Source organism: Pteronotus mesoamericanus, unplaced genomic scaffold, assembly GCF_021234165.1.
Source record: "Pteronotus mesoamericanus isolate MK-2021 breed Mesoamerican mustached bat unplaced genomic scaffold, CSHL_Meso_final contig_24, whole genome shotgun sequence".
NCBI classification, from domain to species: domain Eukaryota; kingdom Metazoa; phylum Chordata; class Mammalia; order Chiroptera; family Mormoopidae; genus Pteronotus; species Pteronotus mesoamericanus.
This window is the reverse complement of record NW_026555100.1, coordinates 6555269-6575887: the sequence shown is the minus strand read 5'-3', so window position 1 is coordinate 6575887 and position 20619 is coordinate 6555269. Positions and strand designations below refer to the sequence as shown.

The 20619-nt window shown below is 36.1% G+C and overlaps 1 protein-coding gene and 1 pseudogene across 1 annotated transcript in view; one reads left to right on the top strand and one right to left on the bottom strand.

The window, feature by feature from the left end:
* Positions 1-20619, bottom strand: part of MICU1 (mitochondrial calcium uptake 1) — a 225486-nt gene that overhangs the window by 159320 nt on the left and 45547 nt on the right. Inside the window, exon 3 of the mRNA XM_054572634.1 lies at positions 1944-2118. Within this exon, the coding sequence (XP_054428609.1) occupies positions 1944-2118 (175 nt within the window). The remainder of the gene's footprint in view (positions 1-1943; positions 2119-20619) is intronic.
* Positions 7124-8176, top strand: LOC129069898 (hsc70-interacting protein-like; annotated as a pseudogene).

Below are 20619 nucleotides of genomic sequence, written 5' to 3'. Positions count from 1 at the left end.
TCTGACTTAAGGTTTCATAGGCACAATAAAATTTAAAAATTAAAATTAAAACAAAACAAAATAAGATAAAAGAGGAGCATGCACAAACTAACAAAAACTGTATCCAGGAACTAGGTGATACGATTGTCCTCTTTGCACTTATGAATTTTTTAAGTTAAAATAAAACACACAAAACAACCAGGCCATACATGTAAATAAATAGTAAATTCAGGACACTAGTTTACCTCTAAACTAGTTCACCACTAGTTTACTTTTAGTTCCACTCTGAAGTGGGAGAAAAATGGGATTGAAAAATATAGAGCAATGTATTTTTATATTAATTTCATTTCATCTTTAAAAAAAACCTGAAGCAAATATTGCAAAATGTTAAAACCTGACAAAAACAAGTGTTGGGTACAAGTATGTTCAATACAGTAGTCTTTACTTTTTTTCTTGGATATTTGAAATATTACATGAAAATCAAGAGAACATAAAAGAACAAAAGCAAAAAGTTTAAATGAAAACTGAGGATGTCAAAAACAGCATGTAGAAAGAGGAGCAGTTTGGTATCGCAGAGAAACAATGTAAATAAATGGGACAGAAACTAGGAAAAAATGCATAATAAAAAATTCAGTTTATTATTTAATTAAATACAAAAGAAGCTTTAATATGCCTATGTAGAGACTATGTAAAAGAAAAACAGACAAAGAGCAACAGAAAAAAAAGCATAAAGAAGGAATAAGGTTGACGTAAGTTCTTGGTGAGACAGGACAACATGTGGAATGGATATGCTTGAACAGGAAAAACAGCTCTTCCACTGAGACTTTCGTAAAAGAAATAAGAACTATTTCAAACATAGCACAGAAAGGTTTTATAGCTATGGGAGTTACAAATTTACATTGATAACTTTCACCTTTTTCTGTGATGTAAGAGATATGGTCATCTATCTGTTGAACAGAAAGCAGGAGTGGGAAAATGGAAGGGTCAAACATAAGAGTTTATTGGGGAAATTTTAGCTCTACTTTGTAAAAGTGTGACTGTAAATTAAACTGCTGAAGCAAGTTAATTTGAACTTTCCCTGAATTGACTCAGAGCAAAAGATTTAAATAAATGTATTATTATAGAAACACTGGGGTAGTTAAAAATTAACTTGTGATACCTAACTTGCTCAAATTCACCTCAGTAAGAAATGAATTTAGAAAATGAGAAAACTTATTTAATAACTTTATATAAAAAGACAAACAGAAAATCCAAATTTCTCAAAGAAACTTTTTGCAAATATATATCATGAACACACAACACAGAAATAACTCAAATTATCTTCTTGAATTGATTAGCTACATTTTAGCAAATGAAGGCAATTCCCTGAATAGTAATGTTAACATGCAAAATATCTAATAAGTTCACCGTTATGACTTTTCACCAATCATGTCTGCTGAATTCAAATGCCCAATAGCATAGGCATTGTTATAGTGAAACTAAAACTTACCTGACGTAGAGCTGTACAACAGTAACTAGCGTTAAAGACATAGAATGCTGACATCATCTGAAGTTTATGCTGTCCTCAAAATCAATCGATTTTCTGGAAATGACTATATTTCCCAAGAGATTTTATTTTGTCTTTACAACCTGGCATCATAAATCTGTATTACCGCACAGTTCAATTAACATATATGAGAACATTCAACATCAGAAAGAAAGAATCAACATTGGGTAGTTGAATTGAAAGAAAGAAAAAAGTATATTCTAATCCTGATTACCAATTTAGGTCCTTTTCCTAACCCCATTAACTTTAGATTCTGAGAATATGTTTGCCTTCAAACATGATGGAAAATAGTGAAGAAGTAAACAACTTCAAGATGAACATGAACCATCAGAAATACATCATAAAAGAGATTCAACTGTATTATCTGAATTTTGAATTAACTATAGTTCTGATTAATTTATAAAACTGTGTTTCATACTTTTCTGTCTCTGAATCCAGAACGTTTCTTCTTTTTCTCTTCTAGATAAGGCTCAGGACAAACACCTCCATCGTTTTTTTCATGGTTACAAGCTTCTCCTTCATCTTTATTCTTTCCTTTGTCACCAAGTTCACTCTTTAGGTTGTTTGCAGATGGTGAAGATTCTGCAAGGGCTCTAGATATACAAACAAACAAACAAACAAACACCTATATTAATCACAAAGTTCCACTGTACTAATCAAATAGATATTTTCAGATACAGTTTAGCAGAAAAAACAGCAATGAAATTTGTAAAAAGTTCTACATGAAGAGATTCCTAAAAAAATTTAAAAATAGAACTACCATAAGATCTAGCAATCTCAATTCTGGTTATATATCCAAAAGAATTGAAAACAGGATTAATAAGATTTTTTTTTTTTTAACATTCACGTTAATAGCAGCATGACTCACAATAGCTAAAACATGGAAAAACCCCAAATGTCCATTGACAGATGAATGGACAAAGAAAATGTGGTATATACTTGGAATAATATTCATCTTTAAAAATGAAAGGATATGACACCAAAGGCACAGGCAACAAAACTAAAAATTTACTATCAGGACTATGTGAGGCTGAAGAGCTTTGGCATAGCAAAGCAAACAATCAACAAAAGGAAAAGGCAGCATATGGAGTGGGAGAAAATATCTGCAAACCATATATTTAATAAAGGGTTAATATTAAAAATGTGTAAGGAACTCTTATACCATAATAGCAAAAAACCCCAAATAAGCCATTAGAAATGGGCAAAGGAATAGGCATTTCTCAAAGCAGATACACAATTAGCCAACATATATATGAAGAGGTGCTCAACATGAATAACCATCAGGGAAATAAAAAAGCAAAACTGCAATTAGATGTTACCTCACACCTTGTGGAATAGCTTTTATATTAAAAAAAAAAAAACCAACCAGATAATAAGTGTAGGTGAAATAGTAGATAAAAGGGACCCCTGGTGTACTGTAGGTGGGAAAGTAAATTGATATACCTACTATGAAAAGTAGTATAGAGGACCTTCAAAAAACTAATACTAGAATTACCATATGATTTGACAATCCTACTTCTGGGCATGTACCCAGAGGAACTGAAGTCAGGATTACAAAGAGACCTATATTCCCATGTTCATTGTGGCATTATTCACAGTAGCCAAGACATGTCTATTAATTGACAAATAGGTAAATAAAATGTGATATGCCTATACAATGGAATATTATTCAGCATTAAACAAAGAAGGAAATCCTGCCATTTGCAGCAACACAGATGAATCTAGAGAACATCATTTTAGGTAAAATGAGCCAGACAGAGAAGGAAAAACATCACATTATACCACTTAAATGATGAATATAAAATCAATCTCATAGAGACAGAAGAAGTGGAATGGTGGTTTTCAGGGGGTGAGGGAGGGGAAACAGGGAGGTATTAGTCAAAGGGCACAAAATTTCAGTTATATTACAAGAAAGCAGGAGAGAGCTTCAAAATGACAGTATAGGTAAACATGGCTCACCTCCTTGCACATCAAAATTACAAGTAACTACAGAATAATTATTCAGAACCATCAGAAATCAAGCTGAATGGGGGTCCTGCAACTACAACATTAAAGAAGAAACTACATCCATGTGGTGGAAACATGGAAGGAGTGGTGGAAACATGGAAGGGGCTGGTCCCACACCCACCTGTGGCAGATAAAAACTGGGAGGAGTATTGTGGGAGCGAGAGGCCCCAGCCCCACACCACACCCTCCTGCCCAGAGTCCAGTGCCAGGAAGATAAGTGATGACTTCTGGTTGTAAAAACCACTGGGCATTGAGGCTGTGGAAGACAAACTGCTAGTCTCAGGCGGTTCCTTTTAAAGGGCCTGTGCAGGGACTTACTTGAACTCATTCCCTCTGAGCTCCAGCACAGGAGAAGCAGTTTGACAGGCATCAGATATATGGGAGGAACTGAACTGTCCAGCATCAGGGAGAGAGCTGGGGGGCAGCTTTCTCCCAGACAAAAGTGCTGGCAGAAGCCATTTCTTCTTCTCTGAGCCTGGCTCATAATGTTTGCTCTACCCTGGTGATTCCCTGAGGCTCTGCCCCACCCAAGTTTTGGGCCTGCCCAGGCTGTAGCCAATGCCTTTTCCATACAAATGGCTTGTCTTAGCTCATGCTTCAGATCTTCCCAAATTCTCTCAAACAAATGGCATCTGCCTTAGTGCCCCATGTCTATTGCTAAGTGGCTGCAGGACCAGCAGCAGCTGGCTTTGGTTTACAGCTTGGAGTAACTTGGGCACCTCCAAGCTCAGCACAAGTAGCATCCAGCTGCAAATTGCTTTGTAGATTATTTGGGTGGCCCTGGACAGAACACAGGAGGTAGAACATTTGAGGTGACCACGGCCTGCACCTCAAAGGAGGCCACAGAGCCTGTGCACCCAGTGGACAGCTACATACCACATCAGAGCACCACCACCCAACCACCTCTACAAGTGACACACTCAAAGCACTGACTCAGCAGGCACCAGAGCCCTGCTGAAGTAAGTCGTGCTCTATGGAGTGGGTCCTGACACAGCAGATCCTCCACAATGGTCACAGGTTGGTGGTCAGTGGTCACTGCCAGTCCTTGCAGCTGACTCGCCTGGGTAAATACATCTCATTGATCAGTCAACAGATACCAAGGCTAGGCTGCAGAGGAGGGTGTACACAACTCACATGGTGGGTGTACCTCAAATGCCCAGCTTGTGTGATAGCGGAGGCTGTGCCACTGGACCCTACAGCACACTTACTACATTAGGCCACTCTGCCAAGCCAGGGAATTGTAGCAGCTCTATCTAATATGTGGAAACAAACACAGGGAGGCTGCCAAAATAAGCAGACAAAGAAGCATGGTCCAAGTGAAGGAATGGAGCAGAACTCCAGAGGGAGAACTAATAAAATGGAGACTAGAGGTCTGCTAGATGCATTGGTTATAAGGATGTTCAGTGAACTTAGTGATGACCTCAAGAGCATAAACAAGAGCATGGAAACCATAAAAAAGATCCAGTCTGAAATGAAGAATGATTTACAGGGAATCAACTGTAGAGGGAATGGAGCCAAGAATCAAATCAGAGATTTAGAATATAATGAAGCAAAAAACACCCAATCAAAACAACGAGAATAAAAAAAGAATCCAAAAAACTGAAAATAGTTAAGGATCCTCTGATAAACTTTAAGCATACCAAGATTTGCATCATAGGGGTGCTGGAAGGAGAAGAGAGCAAGAAATTGAAAACTTATTTGAAAAAATAATGACAGAAAACTTGCCTAACTTGGTGAAGGAAATAGATGAACAAGTCCCAGATAAGATGAACCCAAAGAAGCCCACACCAAGACATCATAATTAAAATGCCAAAGGTTAAAGATAAAATCTTAAAAGCAGCAAGAGAAAAGTTAGTTACAAGGAAATTTCCATAAAACTGTCAGCTGATTTCTCAAAAGAAACTTTGCAGACTAGAAGGGATTGGCAAGAAATATGCAATATGGTAAAATACAAGGACCTACAACCAAGATTACTCTAACCACCAGAACTATCATTTACAATCAAAGGAGAGATAAAGAGCTTCCCACACAAGAAAAAACTAAAGTTCATCATTACCAAACCAGTATTATATGAAATGTTAAAGGGCCTTCTTTAAGATCCAAAATATGAGCAATAAAATGGTAATAAATACATACCTACCAATAATTGAATCTAAAAACAAAAGAAATGAACAAGCAGAACAGAAACAGGATCATAGATACAGAGAATGTTTTGATGTTTGCCAGATGGGAGGGGTTTTCAGAGGATGGATGATGTAGGTATAGGGGTTAAGAAATACAAATTGGTAGTCACAGAATAGTCATGGGGATGTAAAGTACAACACAGGGAAGAGTAGCCAAGGACATAGTCGTATGATCCATGGATATGGACTACAGTGTGGGGATTGCCTGAGTGAGTTGGGGTGTGGGGTCTGGGTGGACGGGAACAAAGGGGGAAGTTTTGGGACAATTGTAAAAGCATAAACAAAAAAACCAAGATAAGTAAGTTCTAGAGATCTACTGTTCTGCATAGTGCCTATAGTTAACAATACTGTGTTGTATACTAAAAAGTTTTCTAAGAGGACAGATCTTACATTAAGTGTTTTATCACCAAAAAATCCGTAATAGTAGTAAAAATAAGAAGTGGGAGGAAACTTTTGGAAGTCATGGGAGAATTTTATAACATAGTGTGTGGTGTGGGTCACAGGTATACACTCATCTTCGACTCATCAAGTTGTACGTTTTAATTATGTACAAGTTTTTTTAATATCAAAAAGATTTTTTTAAGGCAAACTGAAAAATACAAAAAAGGAAAGGAAATCCTGTCACAAGCTATGACATGGATCAACCTTGAGGATATTATGGTAAATGAACCAGTTACAAAAAGACAAATAATGTAAGATTCCATTTATGTGAGATAGCTAATATCACCTACTTCACAGAGACAGAAAGTAGAATGGTGGTAGTCAGAGGCAGCAGGGAGGAGGAAGGGAGGAACTGTTTGTTGTTTGATGGGTAGAGTTTTAGTTTTCAGCATGAAAAACTTGTGGAGATTTGTTCTGACACCATGTGAACATACTTAACACTAATGAACTGTACACTTAAAAATGGTTAGAATAATAAACCTCATGGTAATTTTTTTACCATAATAAAAATGCATTGAAAGAAGAAATGTGGGACCAAAAGAATCAAGAGGAAGTATTCAAATAAAAATTTGTACATGAAAAAAATCCTACAAGAAGGCCTTCCAATTTCATTCAATTATCAAATGCAATAAAAAACGGAATGTTTAGTACAACCCCCTCTGGCTGATTAGAGGTTGAAACTGACAATGTAGTCTATGAAGATTTTCCCAACTTCCTTATCCAAGGCAATGACTCTACTTCTTTAAACTCCTACACCATTTATTCAATGAATCATAACATGTAATTTAGTGCTCTGTATGGTTATTTGTTTGCTCAGATTCCATCTTACTCTTCAACTATTGGGTGGACTCAAATGATATCCTTGTTTTTACATATCAAAAACTGTTGGCCCCCTTCCCCATGATCACACTGAGTTAGCAACCTTAGCCACTCCCACCGCCTCCTTCCATTTCCCAGCCATGGGGCCATGGATCCCCACAAAGTGAGTGAGTTTCAGGCCATTGTGAAAACATGTAAGCAGGATCAGAGCATTCTGCATACTGAGGAAATGCATTTCCTGGGGGAGTAAGTAGAGAGCATGGGAGGTAAAATACCACCTGCTATTCGCAAAACCAAGTCAAAATAAAATAAGGAAGAAAAAACAGATAGTAAGAAGGTGGAGGAAGAAATAAAGACAGAGGAACGATCAAGTGAGGAAAGTGATCTAGAAATTGACAATGAGGGTGTGATTGAACCAGACACTGACCCCAAGTGACAAATGGGTTATGAAAATGTAGAGATAACTGAGGAGATGATAGATGAGGCAAGTGATAAAAAAGTGGCTGTCCTAAATGATGGTGAACTACAGAAAGCCATTGACTAGTTCGCATGCCATCAAGCTGAATCCTCGCTTGGCCATTCTGTATGCCAAGACAGCCAATGTCTTCATCAAATTACAGAAGCTAAATGCTGCCACCTGAGACTGTAAAAGGGCTATTGAAATAAATCCTGATTTAGCTCAGCCTTATAAATGGTGAGGGAAAGCACAGACTTCTGAGCCACTGTGAAGGAGCAGCCCGTGATCTTGCCATTGCATGTAAACTGGATTATGGCGAAGATACTATTGCAACGCTGAAAGAAGATCAACCAAGGGCCTAGGAAATTGCAGAATGCTGGAGAAAGTATGAGCAGAAATGTGAAGAACAAGAGATCAAAGAAAGAATGGAAAGGGTTAAGAAGGCTTGGGAAGACCATGAGAGCACAGATGGAGGAATAAGCCAGAGGACAATCAGGAGCTCAGTATGGCTCTTTTCCAGGTGACTTTCCTTGGGGAATGCCTGCTAATTTTTCTGGAGGAATGCCTGGGCTCAATGAAATTCTCAGTGATCCAGAGGTTCTCGCAGACATGCAGGATCCAGAAGTTATGGTGGCCTTCTAGGATGTCGCTCAGAACCCAACAAAGATGTCAAAATACCAGAGCAACCCAAAGGTTATGAATCTTACCAGTAAATTGTCAGCCAGATTTGGAGGTCAAGCTTAATGCCCTTCTGACAGATCAAGTCCTTGCTGAAGGAAAAGCAACTTGGATCACACAATGGATGTTGCAATAATACCAACCAATGTACTTCTCACCTTCTCGTGCAGAAAGCTGGAGTGTGTTGAAGAGAATCCCTACCCCTCTGTCCCAAACGCAGCAGCAACATTTTACAGCGGTTTGCCGTTATGGTATTCTTTCACATAATGTTTTCCTACTAGGAATTATAAAGTTTAAACACTTTTAAACCTTAAAAATATTTTTTAAAAATTACAAGGGTGTGTTAAACCCTATATTTTTCTTTCCTAACTTAAAAAAAATACTGTCAATTATCAGCAATATCATATGTTTCAATCTAAAACATAAGGTCATTAAGAAGAGAATGGACACTGCATTCTTTTTTTCTTTTTTTAAGTATCCAGAGTTCCTAAACTAGTGCCCTACACAGAGAAAGCATGTAATGTGTCTGCTGCTGATTAAGGAAAACAAATGGAAATCCTCATTTACATTGATCTGAAAGGGGTTGGGGAAAAATACACTGGGATTAAGAAACTACAATGTAACAACGTTCTTTTTTTTCCTTTTTATTTAATTTATTGGGGGCGACATTGGTTAACAAAACTACGTAGGTCTCAAGTACACAATTCTATAATACACCATGTACACTCTATTGTATGTTCACCCCAAGTCAAGTCTCCGTCCATCACCGTTTATCCCCCCATACCTTCCTACACCTCCCTCCACCTCCTGCCCCCCGGAAATCACCTACACTGTTATCCCTGACCATGAGTTTTTTCTATGCTACTCAATCCCTCCACACCTCCACTCACCTCCCCGCACAGTTTATGGTAACATCCTCAATGTATTCCTTTCACATGAATATTCAAAAATTTAAATCAATAGTTTTTATTTCATTTACTTACAAATACTATTTTCTAAACACTAACAAAGGCAAGGAATTATCTGAATTTATAAGCAAGAATAATAACTGATTTTTTAAAGGCTAAAAATAAAAGTTTTTGTAAAGGCCTAAAAATAAAGAAGTTTTAAAAAGCAACAAGAAACTACCACAATGACTTACGCTTTTCTCCAGCCTGGTCCAAAAGACCTTTTTACCTTAGCTCAAATTTTCTTTAAATCAGAACCAAGTGATATACTGATCATTTCAATGCTTTATTTCCTTTAGAAAATTCTTGGTAGCTAAAAGATAACGGGCTGCTAAAGTGGAGACCCAAGCTATTTATCCAAATGAAAAGAGACGGCTTTCATTCCACTCACCGTTCAAATGCTTGTAAGACCATACTAGTTGCTACGATGAAAATGAGTAAGACTGTCTCTGTCCTCAAAAAGTACATAGTCAAAAGGGAAAATAAACATACTGATAAAAGAATAATAAGAACAGAGAAAAGGGTCAGGAAAAGCCTCCTGGAAGGGGTGACTCATGAGCTGACTTCTCAAAAACCTAAAGTTCTAAAAAAGAAAACCTATAAACATTTAGTATCATCTGGTATAACAGAAACTACCCTTACCACATTGTTTTACTCAGTTCAATTAATTAAACAGCATTTATAATTTCTTCTGCAAAGCTTACTGGTTAATATCCATGATACTCTGATTGGGCTCATATAGAGTTGACAGATTACACCCTAATACATCATACAACTTTTACCACCTTAGGAGTTGCATGTTTACAAGAATCACTTTGTTTTTTCCTCTATTATTCCTGACAGTTGAAGCCACTGTAATATGACATAATAATAATAATTAAACATTACAGAACTGATTAAACCAGTAATGTACAGAAAGAAGACTTCTTGCAACTACAATGGAGTAACTGCACTAGACTTGCCTTTCCACATAGAGAAAAAAATGCAGAACACTGAACTAAATATTTGGAACAAACATCTTCAAATACTGAACAATATATAGCAACTCTCTGAGAGGAGTGAGGCATGTAATAGCCATTAAGTTCTGTTGGAAGCCATTTTCCAGATCATGAAGAGGATCCCAAGAATATAGTGTATTCATGCTAAGTCAAGAAGACAGATCAAAGTTTGAAGAGTATGAGGTGACTCAAACTGGTGTGGAAGAGGACCAGAGAGGGGAAGTTAAAGAAAAAGTTCCACAAATCTACTGAGGTCTCCTTGAGTTAAAATTAAGTAGTACATTTTAGGATTAAACTACCCAAAATTGGGCAAATAACAATTACCAAGGAGTTGTAGGCCAAATAATTTCAAGAACTCACAAGTGGGAAATGTTCAAGTTATGGCAAATTATTGAACACCCAAGGCATTTAGTAAACTCTGTAGGAGGGTCATGTTATATTAATAGGGCTAAATTAGCTCTAGAACAAAAGATAGTCTAAACATGCTTTTAAAAAAAAAAGCTTAAAACACAACTTTAGAAGATCAAGCAGGTTTTTCAATAAATTAACATCCTGCCAACATGAAAATTAATACTTTTAAAGGAAAACAACAAAATCCAGACACACTCAACAATGTAATATTCAATAAAATAAGTATTAGAGTCAGCAAGATGGTGGAATAGCAAATCCCAGTTTTTGTCACCCACAGAAACACTAGTTTAACATTGATATACAGATCAAAATACCTTTATGAAATTTCCTAAATCCAGTTAAGAAGTTGTAGTACACCAGGCAAGCACAATGCCAAGAACAGAAACACTGAATTGAGTAAAAGGAGCAATTTCACTTTACTTATGTCAGCCCCTCCCCCAAACAGGCAGAGCCCAAGAGAGTGAACAGCACAGCAAGCAACTTCTCCCACAGGGAGGAAAGTGAAGCATGGAATGGGTGTCCAACATTCCATTTACTCGGAGGCTGTCCAAGAGACTGGTTTCTGCTCACCTCACTTGGAGCACTAATTGAAGTGGCACAGTTTGCCCTCCTGGGGGCCACTGAAAACAAAGGAGAACAGCAGGTGGCTGGCATAGCTTAGAGTAACTGAGAAAAGATGGTTCTCCCTCAGATGGGAGGGAAAGAAGTGGAATGTGTGTCTGGCATTCTAGCTCTTCAGAGGGCTGCCTGAAGCATTGGTGTCTATCTTTTCTAACTTTGGGTGTTGATGGGAAGCTGGCATGCCTCATGGCTGATAAGACAGTAGGGTGGCTCTTCCTATACACCAGAGAGCCTTCAGTGCCACAGAAAAACACCAGAGGGAGCAAGAGATTACAAACACTTGACAAAGAAGTGGCAAGCCCCTCTAATTGAGAAATTGCCCACCCAGAGCCAGAGAAGCCGTATCTTCCTGAAAACAGCTTCAGAGGTACCTACAATCTACAGCTGGGCTGATTACTGAGGGTCTTCCCTTATATAAAGCCAGTATGTAAAGACTGGGATATGGAGCTGATTCTTCAAAAACATGGACCTCAACATAAAGTTACGAGAGAGTTGCATACACATATACACAAGCATGCATGCGCATGCTGCCCAAACAGAGGAACAAAACAAATCTCCAGAAACTGATCCTAAAAAACAGGAATATTAATTATCTAAAAAATAGTTTAAAATACCCATCATAAAGATGTTCTATAAACTCAAGAAAACAATGCATTAAAAAAAGTATTAAGAGAGATAAAAATATTAAGCATACAGAGGTTCTGGCACTGAAGAATACAATTACTGACCTGAAAAATTTAAAAGCAGATTTGATCAAGCAGAATAAAGAACTGACTAAATCAAAAAGAGATCATTTGATATTATCCAGTCAGAAGAACAAATACAAAAGAAAGTGAAGAAAACCTAAGGGATTTTTTAAAAAATGAACTCTGGACTTTTATTTTGGCAATGACAATCATGCAAATGTTACATTCTTATATTCTTCCTTTTCCCTATTTCTCTGTCCCTACCAAGTCCTCCCTAAGCCTAAGGGATTTATCAGACAAAGTCAAGAGGACCAATACATACATTATACGAGGTCCAGAAAAAGAAGGAATAGAGAGAAATGGGTAGAAAGTTTATTTAAAGAATTTACAGCCCAAAACTTCCTGAATTTGGGGAAGTTAATGGACATCCAGATTGAAGAAGCCCAATGGACTCCCTATAGGAGGAACCCAAGGAAATCAACATGCAGACACAGTGAAATCAAACTGTTTAAACTCAAAGACAAAGGGAAAAATTTAAAAGCAGCAGGAAAAAAGAAACTCATCATGTATAAAAGGATGCCATAAGACCACACTCAGATTTCTCAGTAGATATCTTGCCAGATAATAAAGTAATAGCATGACCTATAGAAAGTGTTCAGAAAGAAATTGCCAATGATACCATATCTGGCAAAAAATAAACAAACTACCAAACAATAAACAAAGAAACTATCTTTTAGAAATCAAGAAGAAATAAAGACATTCCAAGATAAACAGAAGCTGAGAGAGTTCATCACTACAAAACCCGCATTACAAAAAATGCTACACAAGCAAAAAAACCCTACACTGAAACATAAAAATATATGAAAGTTTATAAAGCTTGTTGGTGAACGTAAATAAACAAATACAGAATACAGTTATACTATAATGGTGATGTGTAAATCACTTTAAATTCTGTAACAGAAGATAAAAAGATCAAATATAAAAAAACCTTTAAGTACAAAAATAAGTTACTGGGCACACACAATATAAAAAGAAAATTCTGATATATGCCACAATATGGATGAACCTTGAAGACATTGTACTAAGTGAAATCAGCAAACCATGAAAGGACGAATGTATGATTCCACTTTTATTAGGTACATAGAGTAGTCAAATCCAGAGAGACACAAAGTAGGTAGTAATGCCGGGCCAGGAGGAGGTGGGAATGGGGAGTCATTGTTTAATGGGTACAGAGTTTAAATTTGGAAAGATGAAAAAGCTCTGGAGATAGATAACAGTTGCACAAGGTGAATGTACTGAAAATCACTAAAAGGTAACTTAAAATGGTAAGTTTCATGTTATATATATTTTACCACAATAAAAAAGCAGTAGCCCCTAAAAAATGTATTGGATTAAAAAAAGAGACAAGCAAACAAGATGCTGAATTATAAACAGACTCAGAAATGATGGAATAAACAAAATAACTTTATAAATATAATTATAAATATTAAAGCATTTAAAGGGAAACATGAACATAAAGAAGAGAAAAATAAATGATACTTTTTAAATGGCACTTCTAGAGTAAAAATACAATGTGTCAACATTTTTTAAAAATCACTAGGCAGACTTAGCAGATAAGATTCTGCAGAAAAAGAAATCAATGATCTTTTAGAGAAAACAAAAACACTTCCAAAACAGAGAAAAAATGCTGTACAAAAAAAATAAAAATTACCTTGGTGAAATGTGGGATAAAATCAGATGGTTTAATGAAGTCCCAGAAAATGTGTGTGAGAGGGCAGAGGAGACAAAAAAAAAAAAAAAATCTGGTAAAGATACAAGTAGCAAAAATTGTTCAAATTTCATGAAAATTATAAACTCAAATTCCAAGAAAATTAATAAATCCTAAACAAAGTAAACAGCACCAAAACACATCATAATCAGGTTGTTTGAAAATAAGTGATAAATATCATAAAAGTAAGCCAGGAAAAAAGATAAAGTTCATACATAAAAACAAAGGTAAGAATTACCATTGACTTTTTATTAAAAAACTGAACACATGACCCAGCAATTCCACTTCTGGTTCCAGATACTCACAAGAAGTGAAAGCAGAGACTTGACGAGATATTTGTGCGTAAATGTTCACCATAGCATTAATCGCTAAAGCCAAAAGGTGAAAACAACCCAAGTATCTATTGGCAAATGAACGCATAAACAAAATGATATATGCACAACAGAAAATTATTCAGCCTTTAAGAGGAAGGAAATTCTGATACATGCTATGTGTCACGTGCTATGGATGAACTATGAAATTATTGTGCTAAGTAAAATAAACCAGAAACAAAAAGGCAAATATTGTATTATCCCAATTACACAGGTACTAGAATAGTCAAATTCATAGATTAAAATACCAGGGATGGGGGAGAAGTAGAATACCAGGAGATGGAGGGGGAAAGGAAACTATAAAATTATTGCTGATTGGGTACAGAGTTTCAATATGGGATGATGACAAAGTTCTGGAGATGGATTGTGGTGATGGTGGCACAATAATGTGAATGTACTTAATATCACAGAACTGAAAATGGTTAAAATGGTATATTTTATGCTATGTATATTTTACCACAATAAAAAAGGACACTCAGTTATAATAAGGATACTAAAGTGAAAAAGGTAAAACCAAAAATAAAGCTAAAAGCAACTGAATGACATCCTTAAAGTACTAGAAAGAAAAAGTCAACCTAGAATTCTATATTAGTGAAAATACCCTTCAAAAGTGAAGGCAAAATAAAAACATTTCTAGACAAAAGCTGACAGGACCCATCCTCGGCAAACAAGCTCCTACTAAATGAAGGACTTTAGGCTGAACAAGAATGATAATTAGGTAGATGATATAGCCAGTTTTGACCACCAGGTGTTCAGACTCCAAACCCTGAATCCTTACTATTATACCTTAGTATCTTTTTTGAGATTGAGAAAGTAAACCGTGACACATGTTCCTGTTCTAACAGTACTCTAATATGGTTTCTGATATGGATTATACTTAAGTCAATTCATATTAGTACACCGGGCCCTTACATATACCTAACTGTATATGCCAGGACACATTCATTTTTGTCAGCAAATATTCAAAATTATACACTTTGTTAATTCACCTATTTCAAAATGATCTATCATGACACCAACTAAATATATGATAATTATTTTTTGTTAAGGAAAAGGGATTAGGGATGAAAAATATAGATATTTTTCTCATAAAGTTGTACATTGCAGCAATTTGATTTTAATCACATATCTAGGTATGATTTAGATATTAAATTTTTAAAGTTTGAAATGTGAAAGTCTTTGGCCATTCTTAGATCCAATTTAATAGTAAATTTAGAATACATCTACTATATACTCATAATATTTTTTTTAACTTAACTTTTATTGTTGACACTACTAGAAACATCTCCATTTTTCCGGCCTTGGGGAGAGAACTGAGAGAGTAGCCAGTGAGATCCCAGTGCTGACTCATCCCACAGACGGCAGCAGCCATCTGGCTCAGGCATACCACTCCCTTGAGCAGCAGCCACTTGGGAGGAGAAAATAGCTCTGCCCCCAGGAGAGACTCTGCCCCGCCCTGTGGTGTTTCTAGGCCGGCCTGCTGAGTTCAGAGTGACAAGATTAACAGCTGAAGGAGACAGCCACAGACAGTAGATTCCTGGAAGTGGCTACCTAAGGCAGGAAGAACAGACTGCCTAAGGTTAGACAGGCTCAACATCTGACATCATCAGAGGCAAATCCAGAAAGAAAAAACAGCAGTCTGCTACCACAGAAGTTCACACCACAAAGTCAGGAAATCAAGACAGATCAACTTAAGAAACAGAAGCAAAAAAGAAGACTCTCACAAATAATGGGATGACAAAGAAACACCCTCTGCCCCCAAACGAAGGGAAAGGAGGAATCCCCAGAAAGAGAATTAAATGAAATAGAGGCAAGTCAACTATTGGATACTGAGTTCCAGTTAATGATTCTAAGGAAGCTCAATAGCTCAGAGAGAATTACAAAAAACTACAGGGAAACTATGAGGCACTTATTGCAAACTGTATCAGCATGAAAAAGGACATAGAAACTATCAATAAGAGACAAGAGGAAATGAAGAATACAATTTCTGAATTGAAGAACACAGAAGAAGGAATCAAAAGCAGACTAGATGAAGCAGAGGATAGAATCAGAGAGCTGGATGACATAGCAGAAAAAGCTCCCAGAAAAAGCAAGAAAATGAAAAAAAAGACTCAAAAAGAATGAAAAGGCATTGAGGGAAATGCAGGACAACCTGAAATGTAATAATATCCGTATAATAGGGATACCAGAAGGAGAAGAGGAGGAGGAAGGGATAGAGAACCTGTTGAAAAAAGTAATGATGGAAAACTTCCCTAATCGGAGGACAGAAAAACTCACACAAGTCCAGGAAGCACAGAAGGTCCCATTCAAGAGAAACTCAATGAGGCCCACTCCAAGAAATATCATCATGAAAATGGCAAATAGCAAAGACAAACAGAGAACCCTAAAGGCAGCAAGGGAGAAACAGGTAGTTACTTATAAGGGAGCCCTGATACAGCTAGCAGCTGACTTCTCAACAGAAACACTGCAAGCCAGAAGGGAATGGCAAGAAATATTCCAAGGCATGAAAAGCAAAGGCCTGTAACCAAGACTGTTCTACCCAGCAAGGCTCACAATTAAAATGGAAGGCGAAATAAGGAGTTTCCCAGACAAAAGAAGGCTAAAAGAATACACCTCCACCAAACCAGCATTGCTGCAAAATATGCTAAAGAGACTGCTTTAAAAAGATGAAGAAAAAGAGTCTATGAATACGCAGTTCCTTTCACAGTCACTAATACTTGATATTACCAATATTTTTAATATTCATTAATGTGATTGTGACAATGATGTTATTTTAATTATCCTTTACTATTCGTTGAAACTAAACCTGTTTTAGTATATTTCTTGCCTATTTCTATTATCTTTTTTTTTTTAAAAAAGCTTTAAATCACTTTTTGGTATTCTTTATCCATTTCTTCATTAAAGGTTGTAGAATTTTGCCCTAAAAAAAAGAAAACCTATTAACCGTTTTTTAGATGTGTGGCAAATACTTTCCCATTCTATTACTTGTCCTTTAACTTTTTAAATATGTATATTACTATATAGTGTTAAATATTTAATATAATCATATTATCAATATTTTACTTTATAGCTTCTGGGTTTGAATATGTTACTTCAGGGTAAGAAAAGTATTATTTTGAATTTTCTCCTAAAATTCCTTAGATTTTATATATTGATTTTTAACTCAACTGAATATTTCTTGTATAATGTGAGAAATAGGGCTCTATATGTGTTTTATTTCAAGTAATAGTGGTCCATGCACCTTTTTTGTTGAAAAAGCCTTATTTTCCCCATTGATGTGAAATATCAGTTGAATCATATATTACATTGTTAAACAGATATATACATTTGTTTCTAGAACTCATTTTATTTCCTTGATCTACTTGATTATTTCAGTGCTGGTGTCATGTTGTTTTAATTGCTGAAACTTTATAATGCACTTAAATTTTTTCATATTTTACAATGAATTTTGACATTTAAAAAAATAACTGATTTTTAGAGGGATGGAGGAGGGAGGGGAGAGAGAGAGAGAGAGAAAGAGAGAGAGAGAAACATCTGTGTGAGAAACATTAATCAGTTGCTGCTTGCACACACCCCAATCAGGGATTGAATCTGCAACCTAAGTATGTGTCCTGACAAGGGATTGAACCCACGACCTTGTGGTGTACAGAATGACACTCCAACCAACTGAGCCACTTAGCCAGGTACAGTCTCATTCCTTTTAAGGTCTATGCTTTCATGCACATTTCTTTTTAAAAAAATAATTTTTTTAATTTTTCAATTTAAGTTGACATACAATATTAGTTTCATGTGTACAATGCAGTGATTAGACATTTACATAACTTATGACCCCAATAAATATAATATTCATCTGACACCATACATGTTTATTACAATACTGACTATATTCCTTATGCTGTACTTTACATCCCCATGACTTTTCTGTAACTACAAATCTGCACTTCTTAATCGCTTCATCTTTTCACCCATCATACCAAGCCCCCTCTCATCAGGTAAACATCAAAATGTTCTCTGGATCTGTGAGCCTGTTTCTTGTTTGCTTGCTTGCTTGCTTGTTTTTTAGATTCCACATATAAGTGGCATTTGTCTTTCTCTGTCTGACCCACTTCACCCAGCACAGATGGCAAGATTTCTTTCTTTTTTATGGCTGAATCATATTCCATAATATATATGCACCACTTCTTTATCCATTCATTTATTAATGAACACCTAAGTTGCTTCCATATCTCAGCTATTGTAAATAATGCTGCAATGAACATACAAATGTATACATCTTTTCAAATATGGTGTTTTCAGTTTCTTCAGATAAATACCCAGAAGTGGAATTGCTGAGCCTTTCTTTGTCTCTTGTTATAACCTTTGTTCTAAAGTTTATTTTGTTTGGTATAAGTATTGCTACTCCAGCTTTTTTGTTTTCATTTCCATTTTCATGAAATATCTTCTTCTATCCCTTTACTTTACCTGTGTGTGTTTTGATCTGAAAATGAGTCACTTGAAGATAGCATATCTAATGGTCTTATTTTCTCATCCATTCAGCCACCATGTGTTTTGACTAGAGTAATGAATCCATTTTCATTTAAAATAATTGTTCATAGTTATGTATTTATTGCTGTTTTATTATTCATATTTTTTATCATTTTTTTACCCTCTTCTAAAAATGACCCCGCAACATTTCTTGTAATACTGGTTTGGTGATGATTAATTCCTTTAGCTTTTTGTCTGGGAAGTTCTTTATTTGTCCTTCAATTCTAAATGATAGCTTTGCTGGGTACAGTAGTCTTGGTTGTAGATCCTTGCTTTTCATCACATTGAGTATTTCATGCCTGCCCCTTCTGGCTTGAAATGTTTCTGTTGAGAAAGAAATCAGCTAATAGTTTTATAAGTGCTCCCTTGTAGCTAACTAAATATTTTTCTCTTGCTGCTTTTACAATTCTCTCTACCTTTAACCTTTGACACTTTAATCATGTGTCTTGATGTGGGTCTCTTTGGGTTCTTGTTTGGGAGTCTGTGCCTCGCAGACTTGTAGGTCAATTTCCTTCACCAGGTTAGGGAAGTTTTCTGTCATTATTGTTTCAAATAGATTTTCAATTTCTTGCTCTCTCCCTTCTCCTTCCAGCAACCCCACAATGTGAATTTGGTTTTCTTGAAGTTGTCCCAGAGGCTCCTTAAACTATCCTCATTTTATAGTGCCTTGTTTTAAAGTGAACTTTAAATCTCACTTCTTAGAGAAAAATTTTATTTCTGCTCATTTAACAATTAAAAAAAAAGAAGATGGAAAAAATAGTTAAAAATTAAATGGCAAACCCTATGCCTATATCCTCTGACAAGATAATTCATAATTACTTTAGAGAGTCTTTGCTATTGATCCTGATCTCATCATTAACAAGAAAAGTGCAACAACTTTTATTTTTGGTTTCAAAACTTGAGAATAATTATAGTTCATCTCATTATAACTTCGTATATGGCTCAGCAAAGGCATAACAATAACAATTTAGGAGGACTGAAATCATGGTACTTAGTACATTTGTAACTTTGAAACTGTCATGAAATTAAAATCAAAAGCAAAATCCTAACATAGGGGAAATGCTGTCAACATGAAAATTTTCTGTTTTAGATATATTGGGGCTCAAATATTCCAAATGCTGTACCAACAAAAATATTAATGTTTCTTTTACATAACACTCCAAACTAACTTCTTATTCCTTTTTGGGGAGCAGTATTACAAAGAGTAGCAAAATACAAATAAAAAAAATAACCTAAACTTGTTCATCAGTGTTTAACCTCAATAGCATAAGCAAATTGACTCTGGGGATGAAAAGGAATAATATCTTCTTAAACATTCAAACCATGAAACAACTTCTCAATTTCTTCAAGTACAGTGTCTTGTCCTCTTTGAAGTTAGACTGGGCCAAAAGACAATTTTACAAGGGGGAACACACACACACACTCACAGACACACACACAAATGAAATTTATTTATAAAAAATTATGTATCTGTGTATTTATTCTTACATGTTCAAACTTTAGTCACCTTCAAAGTACTCTCCATTTGATGCAATATACCTATCAAGACACTTTTTTCCACTGCTCAGAACAGTTTTTGAACTCATCAACTTTGATGCCTTTTAGTGCTTCTGCCGTTTTTTGTTTCATCTCTTCCATATCTGGCAAATGTTTCCCTTTGAGGTTTTTTTGTCCAAGGAAACAAAAAAAAAAAGGTGCTCGGGGAAGATCAGGCGAATAGGGAGTGTAGGGCACAAGGGGGCATGCTGTTTTTGGTCAAACACTCAGCACAGTGTGGGCAGGTATGCTCATAAATCACCCATCATGAAATGACCAGACATGTTCGAGTCTTTAAAAATATTTACTGAAGCTGAACCCAGCCTCTCAACAACGAAGCCAGCTGGTACACTGATACAGATGGGTTTCTAGAACACTCACCTAGTGGGGGAAGCCTATACTACAAGGGGCCTGCCCTCCAGAAGATAATTCCAGGGGTTTTTTTCACTCCCCCTTGTAAATGCACCTGCATGGGACCCTACAATTCCATTATAGGAAAGCATCCCTGAAGAAATTACTAAGCATTTACTATTTATTACAGCCAGAGGACAAAAAGTACCCTTCCTACTCCCCTTTTCCTTCCTTCTTGCCTCCCTCTCACCTTCTCTTTTTGTTTCTCAGTGTAGATCTCTTTCTTGAACTGTCAG